The sequence below is a fragment of the Myotis nattereri genome (assembly GCF_964212035.1).
Source record: "Myotis nattereri genome assembly, chromosome: 1".
Classification (NCBI taxonomy): Eukaryota; Metazoa; Chordata; class Mammalia; order Chiroptera; family Vespertilionidae; genus Myotis; species Myotis nattereri.
In genome coordinates this window covers 115,880,079-115,899,925 of record NC_138075.1, presented here as the reverse complement: position 1 = coordinate 115,899,925, position 19,847 = coordinate 115,880,079, and the positions used below count along the sequence as shown (strand labels likewise).

Sequence of the window (19,847 nt, the reverse complement as noted above, 5' to 3'; positions counted from 1 at the left end):
TATCACCCTCAAATGATATTATAAATATCCAAATGGCCCTTGACAGAAAAAAGGTTCCCCACCTTTGCCTTAAATAGTTATGAGAGCCTAACGTATATAGCCACACTAGCGTACTTACAGAATTAAATGCATGAATGCTAATATTTCTAGACACACTCCAGCTTGAGTCTGAAGGTGAATAATTCAACTCCTTCAGGCCTTGTACCAAAAACTATCTCAAGGTCAGTTACCACTTCTAAAATTTAGGGGAAGAGTCCTGGCCAGTGTGGTTCAGTTAGTAGGAGCAGCAGCCCATTTAACAAAAGGTCCTGGGTTCGATTCCTGGGTCAGGGCACATGCCTAAGTTGCAGGTTCCATCCCAGCCCTAGTCAAGCGTGTTTGGGAGGCAGCTGATTGATGTTCCTCTCTTCCATCAATGTTTCTCTCAAACTCTTTCTTGCTCTCTCCCTCCCTCCCTTCCCACACTCTCCCTCTCTGTAAAAATCACTAAAAATGTCCTCTGATAGGATTAAAAAAAATTTTAGGGGAGAGAAGGAGAATATTCTAAAGTTGAAAGGCAATAAGGTAGGTCAAGAGATTAACCTACACATTAACAGGGAAAAAGAGCCACTTTAGAGTAGGAAGCCAGGAATACCACATGGATAGAACACTCACAGGTCAAATGTTTTTAAGTCTAGAACTACTTACTCACTACTTCCCCAGAAATAATTTTCATAGTTTTAAAAAAGGAAATAAATAAACATGGACGAACAAAACTTGTGCCATGCAGACATACCCTTACTTTCAAATTTTTCATCCACTTTGACATTGCCAGAGAATCCATTTTCAATAAGACAATGCTCAATGAGAGCTGATCCATAGGCTATAATAACAGAGGGTATTATTTTTAGTATTTTCCTATAAAATTTAACATCAAAATATAATATAAATTTGTGTTCAATATAAATGATCTACTCAATAACAGTAGCCAGGGAAAACAACAATTAGTTTACTTATTTTGAAATGCTATTAGAAATGACAATTCAAGTACTTAATTGAAATTTGAGACTACAATAAAACTGTAAAAGCCAGTGCAAAAGTTATAGGAATTTAATGAAACTTAGCCACATATAAAAAAGATTATAAACTAGGAATGCAAGGTTGGTTTAGCATCCAAAGAGTGGTTAATGTAATATACCCCATTAACAAAGAAAAAAATTCCTTATTGTAGGAATAAGTGATGATTTTCTCAAGCATAAAAATTATTGGATTTTCTTTACCCTGATTATCAAAAGTACCAGATATCCTGGGGTACCCTGAGCCCCATTAATAATAATAATAATAAAAAAAAACTAAGTGGATATTAAACTGAAGATTCATAATGGGAAAAGAAAAGATTTCTTAAAATACTATAGCTATCATTAGTATTTAGGAGTTTTTTTCATAGCAACATAATGTTATAGCTAAATAACATACTATATTAGTTAACTATATTACTTTTAAATAAAATCTAACAGATAAAGGTCAAACTTCACGTGGTATGACAAATTTATCTTTCCTTAAAAATAAACTCTATTTACTCAAAAGATCATTTTAAACTCCTTTCTAAAGTTACCAAGAAGTTCTCATTTTCTACTAGAACTATAAAAGGCTTAAGTAAATTCCTGAAAACTATACTATCTTGCAAACATTTCATTGCTCTATGTAGGATTACTCACGAAGTAATGGGTTAAGAACTCTCTTTAGTAGTTCACCCTTAGGTGCCCTGGTTATTATTTCAGTCAGTCTGTAAAACAAAATTGACAAACCTCTTACTATCTTATATTTAATAATCCTTACAGCAATATTTATACTCATAATACCACATCAATTCACCTGATCTTCAAATATTCTAAAATACAAGAGGAACTAGTTCATTTTGTAGGTAAGAAAATGTAGGGTCATAAAATTAATTTATTTGAGGTTAGTATACAGCAGACTGGGACCTAAAACCAGGTTTTCTAAGAAAAATCAATACTTTTTTAACTCAGTCATATTGCTTATCATTAGTGTGCCCATATATGATATGAAAGACACATTTTTATATAACAATTAAATGTTGTTGGTGAAGCCTGGAGATATATCTTAAAACCTGAAATGGCTTTATCTAATTAAACATTTAATGAGAACTCAGGATGCTTGTGGGCCTTTGAAGGCATCAGATTAGCAGTGAACTTGCTAGAAATGTAAAATTCTGAGCCCCACACCAGATCTACTGACTCAGAAATCTGGTTTATCAAGCCCTCCAGGTGATTCCAATGCATACTAAACTTTGCGAAACACTGTTATAGCCTATTGGGCAGCAAAGCCTTGAGCCAGAAGAGTACAGCTACAATTAGCACGTATATTACCCTGCTCCCTTTTCTTAGCTAAATCAGAATTTCTATACCTTTTTGTACTCTGCCCAAGATATCCATCTATCTTCTCACAGAATAGCTGATAAATCCCCTCACTTTACCAAGAAATAATAAACATCTGAAATAACACCAAATTTAGACTAAAAAGATACATTTGCTACTCTCAAATAAGGCTTAATTGCTTACATGCACATTTATGCAGTTCAAGCAGTCCAAATTTAGTTTTTTTATGCAAATGAAATATCTTATGTCAGCTCTTTATATTCTTACATATGGCCTATTTTACCCTTTAATACAATATGAAATGAGTTTATAAACAAAACATGTTACCTTTCCAAGGTAAGCAACGGTTGAACAGCTCTAGCATGATCAACGGGATAGCGTTCACGAACAGCAAATTTAACTTCATCTGACTCATCAGTTCGAAATCTTAGGATATTTAGAATTAGATACTCATAATCTGTAAGAACAATGTTCCCCTATAATAGAATAAAATATAATTTAATGCTTATCCCATATCATTTTTGAAGCTTAAAAACTGAGAAAGAAAATGTAGGCTCTTAAAAACCTCATCAAGGCTCCAGAAATGAAATTACAGAAAGCATTTGACCTTGATGACCACCAGCTGAACTTACTGCTGTACTTTCATGAGACAGGTCTACAAACACTGTATCTTATTATGAAAAACAGAACAGATATATATTTCAGAAGCCAAGCAATATCACAGATATTGCTGATTCAGTCCCAGGCCACTGCAATAAAGTATCACAATAAAGTGAGCTGTAATTTTTTTTGCTGGTGGAAGGTCTTGCTTTCAAGTTGCAAAAATCGTAACATGTAACATGGGTGAAGTCAAAGTGTCATAAAGCGAGGAGCAATAAAATGAGGTATGCTTATATATTTTCACCTGCACTGTCTTTTTAAAAATTTTTATTGATTTTTTAGAGAGAGGAAGGGGGAGAGAGAAGATAGACACACTCATGTGAGAGTGAAACATTGATCGGTTGCCTCCCACATGCGCCCCAATCGGGGATCGAACCCCCAAAGTGTGTATGTGCCCTGACCTAAATCGAACCAACCACCTTTTCGTGTCCAGGATGACCCTCCAACCAACTGAGCTACGTCAGCCAGGGAGCATTATGTCTTTTAATAGCAGTAGTTATGTGGCAATAAAGACAGTGATACCCATCGTCTAAGTAATTCCACAATTGATAATGTTGCCTAATGTAATAACTCAATAAAACAAAAAACGATACGCTTAAAGCTATTCACTGCAGTTATTTACAATAAAAAAAATAGAAACAACCTAAATGTAAATATTGGGAAAACTGTTGAATAAATAAATAAATTATGATATACAACATAAGCTGTTAACTTATGAAGACTATGTAAAAAAAAAAAGTAGAAAATTGTTTTTACTGTTAGATAAATAGCAAGACAAAAAATTTCTGTATCTTAGGAAGTAGAAGGCAAATATACAGAAAAATGATAATATTTACTAAAGAGTTAAGGTTTAAAAGACTTTTTAAAATTTAATATTGTTACATAATCTTTTCAACCAAAAGAACCTAATGAAAATAAAACTGCCCAAAGAATACAACCTTTCAAACTGATTACTGTGAAGACAGGTGTTACCGCATAATTAAAAGAAGCATCCATGAAAATAGTCACAAATGCCTTAGCAACTACTTAGAAGTTGGTCATAGAAGATGGTAAAGTGGCCCCAATCTCTTGAGGAATGACAGACAGTTTGCAAGATAAATGGCTTCAGTAGATGGGAACACCATTCACTTGAGAGAAAGATAACCAGAAGTTGTTACTAGGTGTTAAGAGAGTATAGGCACCTACTGCTAAAGAATCTGACTTCAAAGCAACCCTGCATGTAAATTTTTAAACACTTATTTAACTTAAAGAACAAAAAATTAACTGGAGAAGGAAAGCAGAGAGCTGGAATAGAAATCCATATAATGCAGTGATGGCGAACCAGACATCACCTCTGACACGCGAACTCATTTTTTTGGTTGATTTTTCTTTGTTAAATGGCATTTAAATATATAAAATAAATATCAAAAATATAAGTCTTTGTTTTACTATGGTTGCAAATATCAAAAAATTTCTATATGTGACACGGCACCAGAGTTAAGTTAGGGTTTTTCAAAATGCTGACACGCCGAGCTCAAAAGGTTTGCCATCACTGATATAGTGTCTTGTTCAGGAAGATGTGACTTGAAAAACAGACCTGGCTATAGAGCCTGGCACATAGAAGGTGGGCACAATACTAGTAAATGTCTACTGAATCAAACTGTGCAGTTACCCAGAACACCTGAAAAGATTCCAGAAGGCAGTTACCTCCCTGAAAAGGCTTTCCTTAAACCAAGGTTTCCCAAAAGTATTCTGTAAGATGGCTCGCCCTATTCCCAGTAAAAAAAAAAAAAAAAAAGAATTCTATGATCAAGTAAGCTTTGGGAATTCTATATAACATATCCTTCTCCAGGAACTGTACATATCACATTATCATATTAAAGGAAGTGATAAGTCCTAGAGTTAAATTTTTACCTTATTCTCAAAGTTCCTCAAATTTTTATGACTATGGGACTCATTTTTCTAGGCACACCTATTATCTTATGGAAGTGGTATGCAAGGAACATATTTTGGGAAATACTATGCTTGACTCTGATGTACACAATAAAGTACTTTCTGATCTTAACTTACTTTCTCCAGAGTCTTTCCTAATGGAACTTCTTATTACAAATTAATAAACTGGTCCTAGCTGGTTTGGCTCAATAGATAGAGCCAAAGTCCTGGGTTTGAGTCCAGTCAAGGGCATGCACCTCAGCTGTAGGCTCAATCCCTGGCCCTGGTCAAGGTATGTGCAGGAGGTAATCAATCAATATGTCTCTCTCACATCTCTCCCCCTTCCTTCCACTCTCTCTAAAAATCAATGGAAAAATATCTTTGGGTGAGGATTAACAAAAAAACATACAAAACAACAAAAGACAAATTAATAAACCGACTTTCTTAAATGAGTTTGAGTAGCAATAGCCTCTTTACCCAAAGCTTGGTCAATTCTAGATAAACGACACATCAAAATCTTTGACATAAAACTTTGAAGATCAAACCCTGGTATAGACAGAGGAAAGAGCAATCTTCAGGATCTATTCTAAGCATCAACCAACCTACCTCTCTTGATATCACAGTGACTATGAAAATTCCCAAGCACATAACTCTGATATATAAATCCTTAATATCTATTCCAAACTCATCACTAACTGGACCTCTGGAACCTAGACTGTATGCATGCCAATTGCTCAGAAAGTTCAAAATAGAAAGATCCTAAATGCCATGGGGTATCCTGAATTCGATCCTGGAACAGAAAAAGGTCATGAGTAGAAAAACTGGTGAAATCCAAATAAAGTGTACAGTGTAATTAATAGTAATGTACCAATGTTAATTTCTTAGTTTTGACAAATGTACCATGGTTATATAAGATGTTAACATTAAGAAAAACTAGGCAAAAGGTATATAGGAACTTTCTGTATTATTTTTGAAACTTTTCTACAAATCTATAATTATTACAAGATAAAAAGGTTTAGATTTTTAAAATAATAAAGATTACACAAACTCACTCATACTATTGAAAGAATTTTTAGGTATCATTAAGTGCTAAGTTTAAATTGAAACAGGGAAAAAAACCCAGAAAGGTCCGCGTATGATATATAAGCCTTATCCTAGACTGCAAGCATGGAGTAGTCCCCCCTTATTCACAGGGGATAAGTTCCAAGACCCTTTGTGGATGACTGAAACTTTGGATTCTAATTTACTATGTGCCCCCCGGCCATCATAAACACATACCTTTATACTTAAAGTAGGGCAGGGAACCTTCTTTTCTGTCAGGGGCCATGTGGATATTTATCATTTGAGTGCCATACAAAATCATTAACTTAAAAATTAGCCTGCTGTATGTGGTCGAACATTTAATTAACTCTCCCCTAATGCCTTGGCAGGGCCAGACCAAATGATTTTGTGGGCCGTGCCGGGGCCTGTGGACTGGACGTTCCCCACCCCTGATTAAAGGAAGCACTTTTAAGGCCTCTCTTTGGCATATTTGAATTGTCAGCATCACTGCTATTATGCTTTGGGGTCGTTATTAAATAAAATACGATACTTGAATACAAGCACTGAGATACAGGACAGTCAATCTGATAAGAGAGATGGCTACGTATACAGCACAAATACTTGGATGTGCCCCGTCAGCACAGCCAAGGGTAAACCTGAGTGGGAGCGGCTGAAAGGCTTAGAAAAGACAGACAAGAGAATGAAAGCTGGGTCTCGGTAGGACGCTGTTTCTCTGAGAGACAGCGACGATGCCCACAAGCTGTGTCTTTATTTTATAGCAGATGCCATGAGGCAAAGGGCGTGATCAAGATGTTTACAATACTCTTGTGGGTTTCAATCCTACTCAACTGCATGCACCTGAACTCTATCAAGCCCACATCACTCAGGCACGTGGGGCCACATGTTCGGACCATAGGTTCAAGCTTACAACTACAGCTGTTGGCTATCATTGTGCTGGGAAGGCCCTGCCCTCCAAGCTGGGACTTGCACGTGGCAATGAGAGGACTGTGCCCTCTCATCAGTCCAAGGCTTGAACCTGTCCAAAACACTGTAGCGGCTCCCCACACTTGGAATAAAGCAATGATTCACATTGGCAGGGGAGATGCCAGAATGGGAAGGCACACAAGATTTCATCATGCTACTCAGAATGGTATGCAATTTAAAACTTATGAATTATTTCTGGAATTTTCCATTTAATATTTTTTGACCATGGTTGACCAGGGGTAACTGAAACCAAGGAATGCAAAACCACAGATAAGGGGTAATAAGTGTATTGACCTAAACCTAAGGCATGCCTGCAATTAGTTAAATTCTAGAGATGTTAACACTCAAATGAAAATTTTTTTTTATTTTCTTTTGTTGGGGGAGGGGACCATAAATAGGACACTAGACATGTTACGTTAGTATGAGGAATTTATTTGAACTAGGAGTAGTTAAACCTCCCATTTAAAAAAATATATATTTATTTTTAAAATATTTTAAAATTGATTATGGAGAAAGGGAGAGGGAGAAAAAGAAACACTGATAGGCTGCCTCCTGCATGTCCCCTATTGGGAATCGAACCCACAACCTGGGCATGTTACCTGACTGGGAATCAAACCAGTGACCACTAGGTTCATGGAACAATGCTCAACCAACTAAGCCATACCGGCCAGGGCAAAACCTTCAATTTTAATGCTACCTAATTCTCTATATACTGAGAATATATTCATGTACTATTACTAGATAATCCCAACCACTGTCCTACTGAGAAATAGAAAAACTGAATAAAATACACAAAGCATGACTTTTAAGAAAAAAAAAAATGCTAACTGGGCAGGTAACATTTACAGGACCAAAATCTAGGAGAAGAAAACTCAGAAAGGTGAGCCCCATACTTGGGGCTACTTTTCCCCTAGGATCATTTGTCTAAATTCTGATAGGCTCACAGGACAACTAAGGGGAATAAAAATTGGAGTTCAGGGCCCAAGCGAAAAGTCTTGGGGGGATGGTGGTGAGGGGTAGCCCTGATAAGTCCAGCTATGAGTAGTGACCTCAAAAGTATACATCCCAGAAGAAGGGGTAAACTGGAAATATACCAGCTTTCCTAGGGTCAACTTCTAATCAATTCAATTCCTAACTAAAGGTAATCTGGGATTACATGTGCCCTTAGCTACCTGTAAAAAGCAAACAAATACCATCTTTAGATGAAGACATCTTTCCAGGTCTCACAGTATATTTTTCCTACTCAATGCCTGCACACAATAAAATAACCAGGCATGTCAAGAAACAAGACAATGTAATTTAAATCAAAGGAACAACAGACCATAACAACAGATACTCAAAACTCATAGCTACAGACAACAAAATGGTGGTTACCAAAGGGGAAAGAGGGTAGGGGGAGGGCAAAGTGGGTAAAGGAGGTCAAATATATGGTAATGGAAGAAAACTAGACTTTGGATGGGGAGCACGCAATTGAGTACACAAATATTGAATTATAATCTTGTACACCTGAAAATTATATATTATTAGCCAACATTACCCAATAAACCTAAGAAACCAGTCACTTAGAGGTGTCAGATAATAGAACAATTCCAAATGATACCAAATGATTCTTGTCTGATAGCAATAAATTAGTGAATTAGTAGACAAGTCAAAAGAAAATATGGCTGAATTTCCCAAAACTGATGAAAAATACCAAGTCAAAGATTCTAGAAGCAACATGAACCCCAGTAAGACAATTACAAAGAAAAACTCAACTAGGCACATCACAACAAACTACTGAAAACCAAAACCAAAAAATTTTAAGGCTTCCAGATAAAAGGGCCAAATAACCTTCGAAGCAACAGTATGATTGACACTGATTTCAATAGAAACAATGGTTGCCAGACAATATACTATTTTTGTAACTGTCAAAAATTTATCTCATTAATGGCAAAACTGGTTCTAAGAGAAATGTCTCAATTGCTTACAACAAATTACTAGAAGTGAGATTCCTGAGTCAAAGGTTATGTACATAAACATTAAAAATCATCTTATATACTGTCAAATAATCTTCTGAAAGTGTTCTTATCCATTTTTGTTCCTCTACATTTATGCTAATACTGGTTGTCAAACTTTCTAATTGTTTAATTACATACTAGAGGCCCAGTGCACAAAATTCATGCAGGGGGTGGGGGTCAGGGGGGAGCACACAGGGGTCCCTCAGCCCAGCCCATGTCTACTCACAGTCTGGGATCCCTGAAGGGATGTCCACCTGCCGGCTTAGGCCTGCTCCCCAGGGGATCGGGCCTAAGCTGACAGTCAGACATCCCTATGGCAGCCCAGGAGCCCTCGGGGGATGTCCGAGGAGGCAGGCGAGGCTCCAACCACCACTGCTGTGCTCACAGCCATCAGCTTGTGGCTGAGTGGAGCTCCCCCTGTGGGAGCACACTGACCATTAGGGGGCAGCTCCTGCGTTGAGCGTCTGCCCCCTCGTGGTCAGTGCATGTCATAGTGACTGGTCGTTCTGTGTTAGGGTCAATTTGCATATTACCCTTTTATTATATAGAACTAGAGGCCCAGTGCATGAAATTCATGCACAGGAAGGGGGGGGAGCCTCAGCCTGGCCTGCACCCTCTCCAATCTGGGACATCCCTCTCGCAATCTGGGACCGCTGACTCCTAACCACTCACCTGCCTGCCTGCCTAATCGCTCCTAACCACTCTGCCTGCCTGATCACCCCTAACTGCTCTCCCCTGCCGGCCTGATCGCCCCTAACCGCTCTGCCTGCCTACCTGATCGCCCCTAACTGCCTCTGCTTCAGCTCCTGCCACCGTGGCTTTGTCCAGAAGGATGTCTGGAAGATGTCCAGTCTATCTGGTCTAATTAGCATATTACCCTTTTATTAATATAGACTGGCTGAGAAAAAAGGAAGTACGAGGAGGGAGAAAAATATCCTGTTTTTTATATTTCAGTAATTCATGAATTTAGACATGTACTCATGCTTTTATATTTGTATTTATTCTTTTTTGAACTGTCTAATCAAGCACTTAGCCTTTTTCCACTAAAGTGCTTTATGAAAATTGTATACATAGGGTTATGCACATCTTTTTATGGCACAAGTTAAAATATCTTTCCCCAGCCCTAGCTGGTGTGGCTCCATGGATAAAACATTAGCCTGCGGACTGAAGGGTCCCAGGTTTGATTCCAGTCAAAGGCACATGGCTGGGTTGCGTCTCAATTCCCAGTAGGGGGCGTGCAGGAGGCAGCTGATTGGTGATTCTCTCTCATCATTAATGTTTCTATCTCTCTCTCCCTCTCCCTTCCTCTCTGAAATCAATAAAATTAAATATATATATCTTTTTCCAGTTTTTCATCTTCCAATACAGTTCAGTGTTTTCTGCCTTATGCAGTTCTAGAATTAGTAGTCCTCTCTATTAGTATTTGTTTCCAGTGTTAGGTTTAGCAGTCTTTTCATCCCAAATTCACCAGTTAATCCATATTTTTACATAGTACTTCTATGGCTTCACTTTTTACAGTGAAAAAATGTTTTTAAATCAATTGTGGTTTGGGTGAATGATGTTTGCACTCCTTCCAAGTGCCTAATAGCACTTTTCTGAATACTCTGTTGATACATTCTACACAAGTCTGCTAAACAGCATGAGAACATGACTTCTATGATTCCTTGTTTACATATGTATAGCATTTAAAAACACAAATTTATTCAAAGTTGTACAAAGCTGTGGAATTATTCATGTTGCTCCTCTAGGCATTAATATACAGAGAAGCTTGCTGAAGTTTGGGACTCTGAATTATTAATAATTTCTATGAATAATGAAACTCTACCTTGACAGGGGACATATACACTTCTTTTTTTAAAATATATTTTTATTGATTTCAGAGGAGAGGGAGAGAGAGATAGAAACATTAATGATGAGAGAGCTCACAACCCAGGCATGTGCCCTGACCGGGAACTGAACTGTGACCTCCTGGTTCATAAGTCAACACTCAATCATGGAGCCACGCCAGCTGGGTGGAACATACATACTTCTAAGAAAGACTTTATATAGAATTATTCGTAGAAGATGGCTGGTTTACTAGCTCCATGAAATGTTAGTTTTGGGTAGTAGAGAAGGGAGTAGTGATGACAGGATTCTTTGGCCTGTGGAAAGACCTGCAAGGTACTCACTTGATCACCTGTCATTTCCAGTTTTCTGAAACATAAAATTGTACCATGTATTTTTCTTTATTGCTTCTAACCCACTTCTCAGTAATTTCTGCCTTCTGAAATGGTCTCTCAGTTTTTGTGGGTTAACAATGTGTCTACTGATTTTTTTTCATGAGCAATTAGTCTTCCTTTCTGGTTGTTTTCTCTTTGTCTTCGGTGTTCTCTAGTTTCATTAAACTAGGTCTAATATTTCTATTCAGAGCCCCTATTTGCATTAAAAAAAATTTTTTTTATTGATTTCAGAGAGAGGAAAAGGGAGAGAAACATCAATGATGAGAGAGTCAGTAATCAGCTGCCTCCTGAAAGCCCCACACTGGGAATGGAGCCCAAAACCCGTGCATGTGCCCAGACTGGAAATTGAGCCCTGACCCCCCTAATTCATGGGTGGACGCTCAACTGCTGAGCCACACCAGCCAGACTATTTGCATTTTTTGCTCACCACTCCATAGGAGCATGACAAAGATCTTCCTTAAATTAGACTCATTTTCCTGAAGTTAGGTTTAATTAAACAATATTCTTGATATTATTTCAACTATATATCTTCCTCCTGTCATTCTAAAGAGTTGAAAATATTAATGTCATACAAAGGAAACATAAGTGTGGTTAGGTCTTATGTTTCATCTCCAGTCCCAGCCCTGACAGTTGGGTTTTCTCTTTTTTTGTAATGAAAGTACCTAACTTAAGCTTTGGTTGCAAAGGCATCTACTTCAAAAAACCATCCACTTCAAAGATGGCTACACTTCCAGACACATGACTAAATCAAGAGCCAGGTCACCTTGCCTCACTGAGGAGCCTTTGTTTTAGAGACCTTGGTTGATTTTGATAACTGACCATTGGACCACTTGTTTTTTTCTCTTCCTACATTTTAAATTCCTCCTCTTATACATTTAAATTTTTGATGCATATAGAATTTATTTTGCTGTAAGTGGCTCATAAAATAGTTCCAAGAAAGAATTTGGTGACCAGTGGAATAAGTGAGAGGCAGGAAGCAAGAATGGTGAACACATCAGCATTCTTCCTCTTAGACTGATGACACTATGAAAACATGGCAGTGTCCCTGAGTCTCAACTGCTGTCTTATTTATGACACAACTATCTATTTTCTGGTTGCATCACAGTAGTCCTGAAATGTAACAGATGATGTCCTCAATTCTCAGATCTTCATCTCCTACATTCATAATGCCATTTTAAATGGCTGAGATCTGCCTAAATTCTAATCTCCAGTTAATAACTGGAAAACTGTATTTAACTTGTTTGGCACTTATTATCCTAATGTATCAATAATAGCCTTTGATACAGAAAAAATGTTTCCCCGCCCATGTTTTACAGCACTATTACATGAATAATTAACAATATAATCATGAATTCTCCCTCACCCCATGCTCCAAATTTAACTTACCCTATCATAGAGTTCAATGATTAAGTGATATGCAGCTTCATCACTTCCAAATTGAAAATCTACAATTCTATCCACACCAAGCTGTTTTGCACTGACTAACCTCCGACTCTTCAAATGTTTTCGGCACTAGTAAGAAACAGAAGAAAAATGCATTTATACTAGTATAGTTAATTCCTAATCATTTGGTATTGGACTATAAATATGTTTTTTTTCTTTTCATTAGCATCAGGAATATTTTTAAAGTTGCAAATAAAACAATATAAAATAAAAGCTTGCAGGTAATAAGAGGAAAAACATTTTGGTTTAGACAACTCTAAATGCTAACTCTGAAACAGTATTTTATATTCAATATTTAAGTAGATAATGATAGGCCCATAGTGAAATTTACTTGTTTTATACCACTGCTAAATCCCTTGTTCTCAACCTGATGACTTCACTCAAAACCATAACCTTTTCGTTTTTAAAGAGAGAAAGAGAGGGGGAGAGACAGAGAAAAAAACATTGATGTGAGAGAGGCACATTGATTGGTTGCTTCCTGCACTCGCCCAACCACAATCGAACCTGCAACCTAGGTATATGCCCTTGACCAGAATCGAACCCTGGACCCTTCAATCCTCAGGTAGACACTCTATCCACTGAGCCAAATCGGCTGGGGTAATAATCTTTTTTTTTTTAAGTCTCTTTCTACTCCAATCTTTTAAGTATCCCAAATTTACTTTTGTGTGTTTGTGTTCAAAATTAATTAAGTTTCCATTAATCTTCCACTTCAAATAAAAATTCTAAACCATGAGCTTATTGGTATTGTGGAAATTAGTCCTCCAACTTATATCCAATTACCCGCTATTGCCACAAACTTTATTGATATAACCCAAGTAGAATCTTCTGGTACTATCTCCAAGCTTTTGCTCAACCTAGCTGAAATCCAAATATAATAACTCCTATTGATTATGAAATCTCATTCCTCACATCCCTAGTCATAAAGTTATTGTTCTTATTAGCATTAGCATATTAAACCTGAATACAAATTACTTGATAAATACCTTTTATTTTAGATTACTTATACCATTCTTCAGTACAAATATTTAAGTACTAGAGGCCCGATGCACAATATTCGTGCAAGAGTAGGCCTTTGCAGCTGCAGCATCGCCCAGAAGGTCATCTGGACAGTCGTTATGCTGTTTGGCCATTCGGTCAATTTACATATTACACTTTTATTATTATAGATATGGAACAGAAACAAGACTACTCTGCAGCTCCTAAAAAAAAAAATCTTACAACTGTATCTAATTCTTGAATTTGAAAGACCCTTTAGTCTAGACCAGTAAGAAAGAATGCTTTCTTTTCTTCAACACTCAGATTCAACATAAATTTTACAGAGAAGTTAACCTAAAACCACCTTAAAAAAAAAAGAGTCATTCTTAGAATGAATGTCCACTCTTTCACAACTAAGAATAGTCTCCTCCAGACCTATCTTTCAAATTGACTAAAATTTTCATTTTATGTACTTATATATTCAGGCAGATATAAGAAGAATTTTCAAACTTCATAGAATAAACAACTTCCTCCTCCTAAATTCAACAGTTCTGATTTAAGAGTAACCTATATGGATGTTGATTTAAACAATGACCTACATATAGGGCTATCTTTAAATCCCCAGGGGAAAATCACCATCAAGCCTTCTAGAGGCCCTCAGTAATCTTCTTATTCAAGAAATGTAGAGTTAACCCTGGCTGGTTTTGCTCAGAGGTGTGTCGGCCCTTACCCCGAAGGGTGTCAGATTTAATTACCAGTCAAGGGCCTGTACCTCAGTTGCAGGTTTGATGCCTGGCCCTGGTTGAGGTAGGTACAGGAGGCAACCAGTTGATGCATCTTTCTCACATCAATGTTTCTCTGTCTCTCTCCCCTCACCTCTGTGTGTGTGTGTGTGTATCCTATCTAATAATACATAAACATGGTAATTGACCGTACCTTCGCTACACCTCCCATGGGCTAATCAGTGAGATATGCAAAGTAATCGCCAACAAAGATGGTGGCTAATTTGCATACTGCAGGCAGGGCAGGACAGCACGAGCCGCCATCTAGGCCCCTGTGGGCGACCCCAGAAGCTGCCTGCCTGCCGCCGTGATCGGATTCGGTCCTGGGCTGCCATCCAGGCCCCCCGTGTGCGACCCCAGAAGCTGCCTGCCTGCTGCCCGTGATCCGATCTGGTCCCGGGCTGCAGGCCGGCCCCGGAAGCCCCAGAAGCCGCCTGCCTGCCGCCCGTGATCGGATCCGATCCAATCCCAGGCCACAGGCTGGCCCCGGAAGCCCCAGAAGCTGCCCGCCTGCCGCCCGTGATCGGATCCTATCCTGGGCCACTAGCCGGCCCCAGAAGCCCCCTGATGTGGTAGTAACTCTATCAGTAAGCACTCTGAAAGTCAGTGGCATAAATGCACCAATTAAAAGACAGATTATGAGGGTGAATCAAAAACAAAACTCACTTCATATAAAGACACATATAGATTAAAAGTAAATGAATTAAGCTGCAGCCTGTTTTGCTCAGTGGATAGAGCATTAGCCCGTGGACTGAAGGGTTCCAGGTTCGATTCCAGTCAAGGGCATGTACCTCAGTTGCTGGCTTGATCTCCAGTCCCTATCAGAGCATGTGCAGGAGGCAACCAATCAATGTGTCTCTCCCTTTCCCTTCACTCTCTAAAATTCAATGGAAAAATATCCTTGGGTGAAGATTAACAAAAACAAAGTAAATGGACTAAGTAACATTAAAGAGATTATAAGAAAAATATATTCCAAATTTTGTTAGTTGTATAATGGTTATGTTTAAATTATTAACACTTAAGAAACTGGGTGAAGGGTACATATAATACGCTGTAGTATTTTATAATTTTTTTTACATGTATGAGATTATTTCAAATTAAAATATTAAAAAATTAAAAATTAATAAAATATTAATTGAAATGTATCTGTATTACATGAAAAATCTAATTGCTTCTAGCATAATTTATTAAATTGTGCTAAAATTTACAAGGGTTCAATTAAAAAATATCTTAATTCTAAATGATATAATAGAAAATATATAATAGTGCAGTTATAAGCACTTATCTGAAAAAAAAAAATTTAAAGAAGTGAATTTAAAGAAGGGATTAGCCAAAGAAAATATATGCACAACCCATGGACACAGACAACAATATGGTGATGGCCAGAGAGAAGTGGGGGCAAGAGCTGGGTAGAAGGGGCAAAAGGGGGGAAATAGGGACATCCTATATAATAATAATAAAAGGCTAATATGCAAATTGACTGAACAGCAGAATGGCCGGTTGCTATGATGTGCACTGGCCAAAAGGGGGCAGACACTCAATGCAGGAGCTGCCCCCTGGTGGTCAGTGCACTTCCATATGGGGAGTGCCACTCAGCCAGAAGCTGGCTCATGGCTGGCCAGCGCAGAGGTGGTGGCAGGAGCCTCTCCCACCTCTGTGGCAGCACTAAGAATGTCCAACTAACGGTTTAGGCCCGATCCCTTGGGGGCCTAAGCCTTTAGTCAGACATCCCCCAAGGGCTCCCTGGCTGCCAGAAGGATGTCTGACTGCAAACTTAGGCCTGATCCCCCGGGGAGTGGGCCTAAGTCAGCAGGTGGACATCCCCCAAGGGGTCCTGGACTGCAAATGGGCGCAGGCCGGGCTGAGGGGGCCTTTCTCGCCCCCCCCCCCCAGTGCACAAATTTTTGTGCACCGGGCCTCTAGTGTGTGTGTGTGTGTGTGTATGTATATGTATATGCATATGCATATGTATATGTATATGTATATGTACACATACACATACATATGTACCCCACTCCCACTTTCTCTCCCACTCTCTCCCTAAAGGTCAATGGGAAAAATATCCTCAGGTGAGGATTAAATAATTTAAAAAAAAAAAAGTAGAGTTAAGATGAACATAAAAGGCATCCTTGTGAGGAACAAAAGTTGGCACCGTGGAATGGTGAAAAAGGGATTATTTATCATGAGTATGTGTGGACACAGAGTACATACATAAATCCTGTTTTGTTTGCTTATTTCCTTACTAGCCGCTTGGTGAAAACAACCTTTCACCCACTGAGCCATAGCTGGCATCCCCAAATGTGAGAACTAGAGACAAACACTGTGATTTACCACGTACTGGACATGGCCCTGCCTGTATCATACAACAATAACAGCTCTTTAAGTTATTTATAAAGTGCTTAACATTGTCTGCTCCATTACAGGGAATCTTCCTATACATTTAGCTTGACATGTACACTTAACTCAAAAATTCTAAGTTTTCTTAAAGTGTTTGAGGTCCCATTGATACTATAGCCTAATTTGGGAATGTTTACACAATTATATCCTATTGCTTATTACATCATCTGCAAAACTAAATGTTCTTCATATCCACTGAGTTGTTAAATGAAATATGCATTACCCATCTACTTTTAAAAGTGCTACACAAACATAAAGTGGCATTACTAGTAAGGATAATCTCCAAAAGAACCATTTTGGGTTACTGTTAAAGTTTTAGGAATTTGATTATTTTATGACAGCCCTTGTGATCTGGGAAGCACTTACCTAACTTGCAATCCAAAACAGATTCTAAGTTGCTGGGGATAAGGCTCTTCTCTGTAAAGCCTCTAATGAAATAACACAATGCCAAAACAAATAAATTTCTGAAGGAAAGTGAGGAGGAGAGGAAGAAGGAAATTAATACATATGGATGCCTAATATGTGTCAGGCATTGTGTTAGATGCTTTACATGTTACTTCAATTCATCCTCACCAATAACCCCATGAGGGAGGTATTATCCATATTTCACATTCAAAGAAACTAAGTTCCAAGAGGTTAAATAACTTTTCCAAATTATAAAATGAGTGGCAAAACCATTAATTCAAAGTATATCTGATTCCAACATCTTTCCTCTGTAGCACATGAACTTTCAGTATATCTGTTATGTCAATAAGCAAATGAGTAACATGTCCACAATGCAGAATCTCAGTTTAATAGTACAAAGAAAAGCAAGGAGAAAAGTAAAAAGTAAAAAGATATAATAATTGTTAACATACTAATGTCACCAAGTATTCCAACAAAATACAGATTGATAGCTCAAAAGTGAGCTATGGAAGACAAGACTAGGAAAAGGCAGGGTGGGGAAGGTGAGGAACAGATCATGGAAAGCCAAGAACGCTAGGATAGGGGATATTCAAAAATTAGGGAATCCTAAAACGTGAGATAACTAATGAAAAAGATGCTTTAGAAAAAATCAATCTTGGTCCAATACAGAACTGTTGTGATACACGAAATGGATTTATAGTTAAGGGACGATAAGGCTGAACGTTACAAAAGCTTGAACTTGAATACTGACTGTGGGAACAGAAAGATCTGGAGCACAATTGGGTGTGAAGGGTAATAAGGAGAAGTCAGGAAACATCCACTTTATTCATTCCAGTGTCCATCAACTACTCTTACCTTTATTTTATCTCTACTTTAAAACTTCAACTGCTAGTGACCAACCTCAGGGCCTTAAAATTTACTTTCAAGTATAAGTTAAAATTTACCTTCATGGCAAAACTAGACGGCATCATATTCTTAGGCCACTCAAATTCTGTTGTGTGAATTCGTATGCCAGATTCAAGTAAAAGTGTTGCTTTAAAGTCTGGTCTGTAGAAGAAAAAAGTAGATTTTTTTCTTTAGGGCATTTGCCAATGCTAACTCAGTGAAACAGACTAAACGTGCAGGTAAAAAAAATTATCAATCTCATTTAATCACAGAAGATAAAACAAGCCTTACTTCTGAAGACGAATAAGATACGTCTTATTATCCACATCGTAAACATTGTTTACTCGCATTCCCAGCAAGCTGCAGAGAGAAAGGAAACAGGTAACAAATCACACTACCATCAGAAACATAAACCTTCCCACAATTTAGTGCTGCCGGCGGAAGCAGAGCCCACGGAAGAGGGGACTTCAGGAATCTCCGCCTCGGAAGATACAGAGTCAACTAAGGAGCAAAGTCCGAAGGCCATCATGCTTTCAGTTCAAAACCTAAGTGTCACCAAGAACAAAAGTGGTCCATCAGTCCTGGGAACACCATACAGTGCCATGTGACTTTGAAATGACCCAATGGTTTTTTTTAGGAAAGGCAGTCTAGTCCACTTAATTTACTGCAAGAGAAAAAAATAAAATAAAAAGGGGGGGGGGGGGGCGAACAAGGCCCTGGGAAATATGACAAAGCTCACACGGCGGAGGAATAAAAAGCCAGACTGGAGTCCAGCTCTGTCACCTCGGCTGACGGCGAGGCTCCCTCTGTTCCGGGCGAGGAGTGTCCAAGGAAACGGGCCTCCAGCCTGGGAACCTCTGGAGCAAATGATTACTCTGGCGTCTCGGCGTCCACCCGGCGTCTCGTTTCTCACTAAATGTTAGCTGCCCAGCCTAGACGACTGAGGCCGACGAAGCGAGAGCCGCGCCATGGCCGGACCCCAGACCCGCGAGCCAAGCCACCCGCGGGGGCAGACCGTGGGGCACGCGGGCGCTGGGTCCGCAGGTGCCGGCGGGCCACGGGGAGAGGGCGAGCGCTCGCACACCCGGGCCTAGCCGTGCCCACAGAACAGCCCGGGGGGGGAGACAGGGAGAACCTCGGGCGGGTCTTGTTTTACACCGCGGACCCTCTGTCTCCCGCGCTCCCCGCACCTGCCGCACATTACCTGGCATTCAGCTCCGCGAGTACCGCACGGAGGTCAACGGTGCTAAAGCGGGTCTTCATGGCGAGGTCGTAGGGTCGCTACCGCAGCTTTCACCACTGATCGCCGGACTCGACGCCTCTACTCTTCCACGCAGGCGCACTTGGCGGGGATCTACGGCCGCGCAGAAGACCCAATATTCCTTAAACGCGTTTCTGTCGCTTTCCGGAAAAATTCGTTTATCAAGTCCCCGTCGACTCGCTTTTTTTTTTTTTTTTTTTTTTGTACCAGAACAATTGTATTTTTTACCAGAAAGAGATATCAACTGTTCTATTAAAACTACATTCCTTCCTGGAAAGTTTACGGATTAATCCGGTTACCTTGCCCCTTGTATTTCGGAACTCAAACCAGCCTCCATAGTGACCCCTGCTGGTGGTAGCATTTTATGAGGGAGGAACCCTGATTTCCCCAGAGGGGCCGTCGGGTTCTGTCTCCTTTACCTGTACGTGCAGAAATGCAAGAAGTCAAACTGTTTCATTGGCCCTATGATTATCCTCAAAAATCAAGGCGAACCGGCCCGCAAGAAGGAG

General features: G+C 39.1%; 1 protein-coding gene across 6 annotated transcripts in view; it reads right to left on the bottom strand.

Moving 5' to 3' along the window:
- NEMF (nuclear export mediator factor) overlaps positions 1 to 19,428 on the bottom strand; it is a 66,150-nt gene extending 46,722 nt beyond the window's left edge. For 4 of the 6 annotated variants that reach the window (XM_081091210.1, XM_081091211.1, XM_081091213.1 and 1 more), the window contains exons 1-7: positions 19,282 to 19,428; positions 18,369 to 18,437; positions 18,137 to 18,239; positions 12,577 to 12,702; positions 2,706 to 2,854; positions 1,698 to 1,765; positions 776 to 862 (exon numbers count right to left, since the gene is read on the bottom strand). In XM_081091210.1, coding sequence (XP_080947336.1) covers positions 776 to 862; positions 1,698 to 1,765; positions 2,706 to 2,854; positions 12,577 to 12,702; positions 18,137 to 18,239; positions 18,369 to 18,437; positions 19,282 to 19,340 — 661 coding nt within the window. In that variant the 5' untranslated portion in view covers positions 19,341 to 19,428. The remainder of the gene's footprint in view (positions 1 to 775; positions 863 to 1,697; positions 1,766 to 2,705; positions 2,855 to 12,576; positions 12,703 to 18,136; positions 18,240 to 18,368; positions 18,438 to 19,281) is intronic. The other 2 variants (XM_081091212.1, XM_081091215.1) reach the window with 1 other exon arrangement.
- Between the last annotated feature and the right edge of the window lie 419 nt (positions 19,429 to 19,847).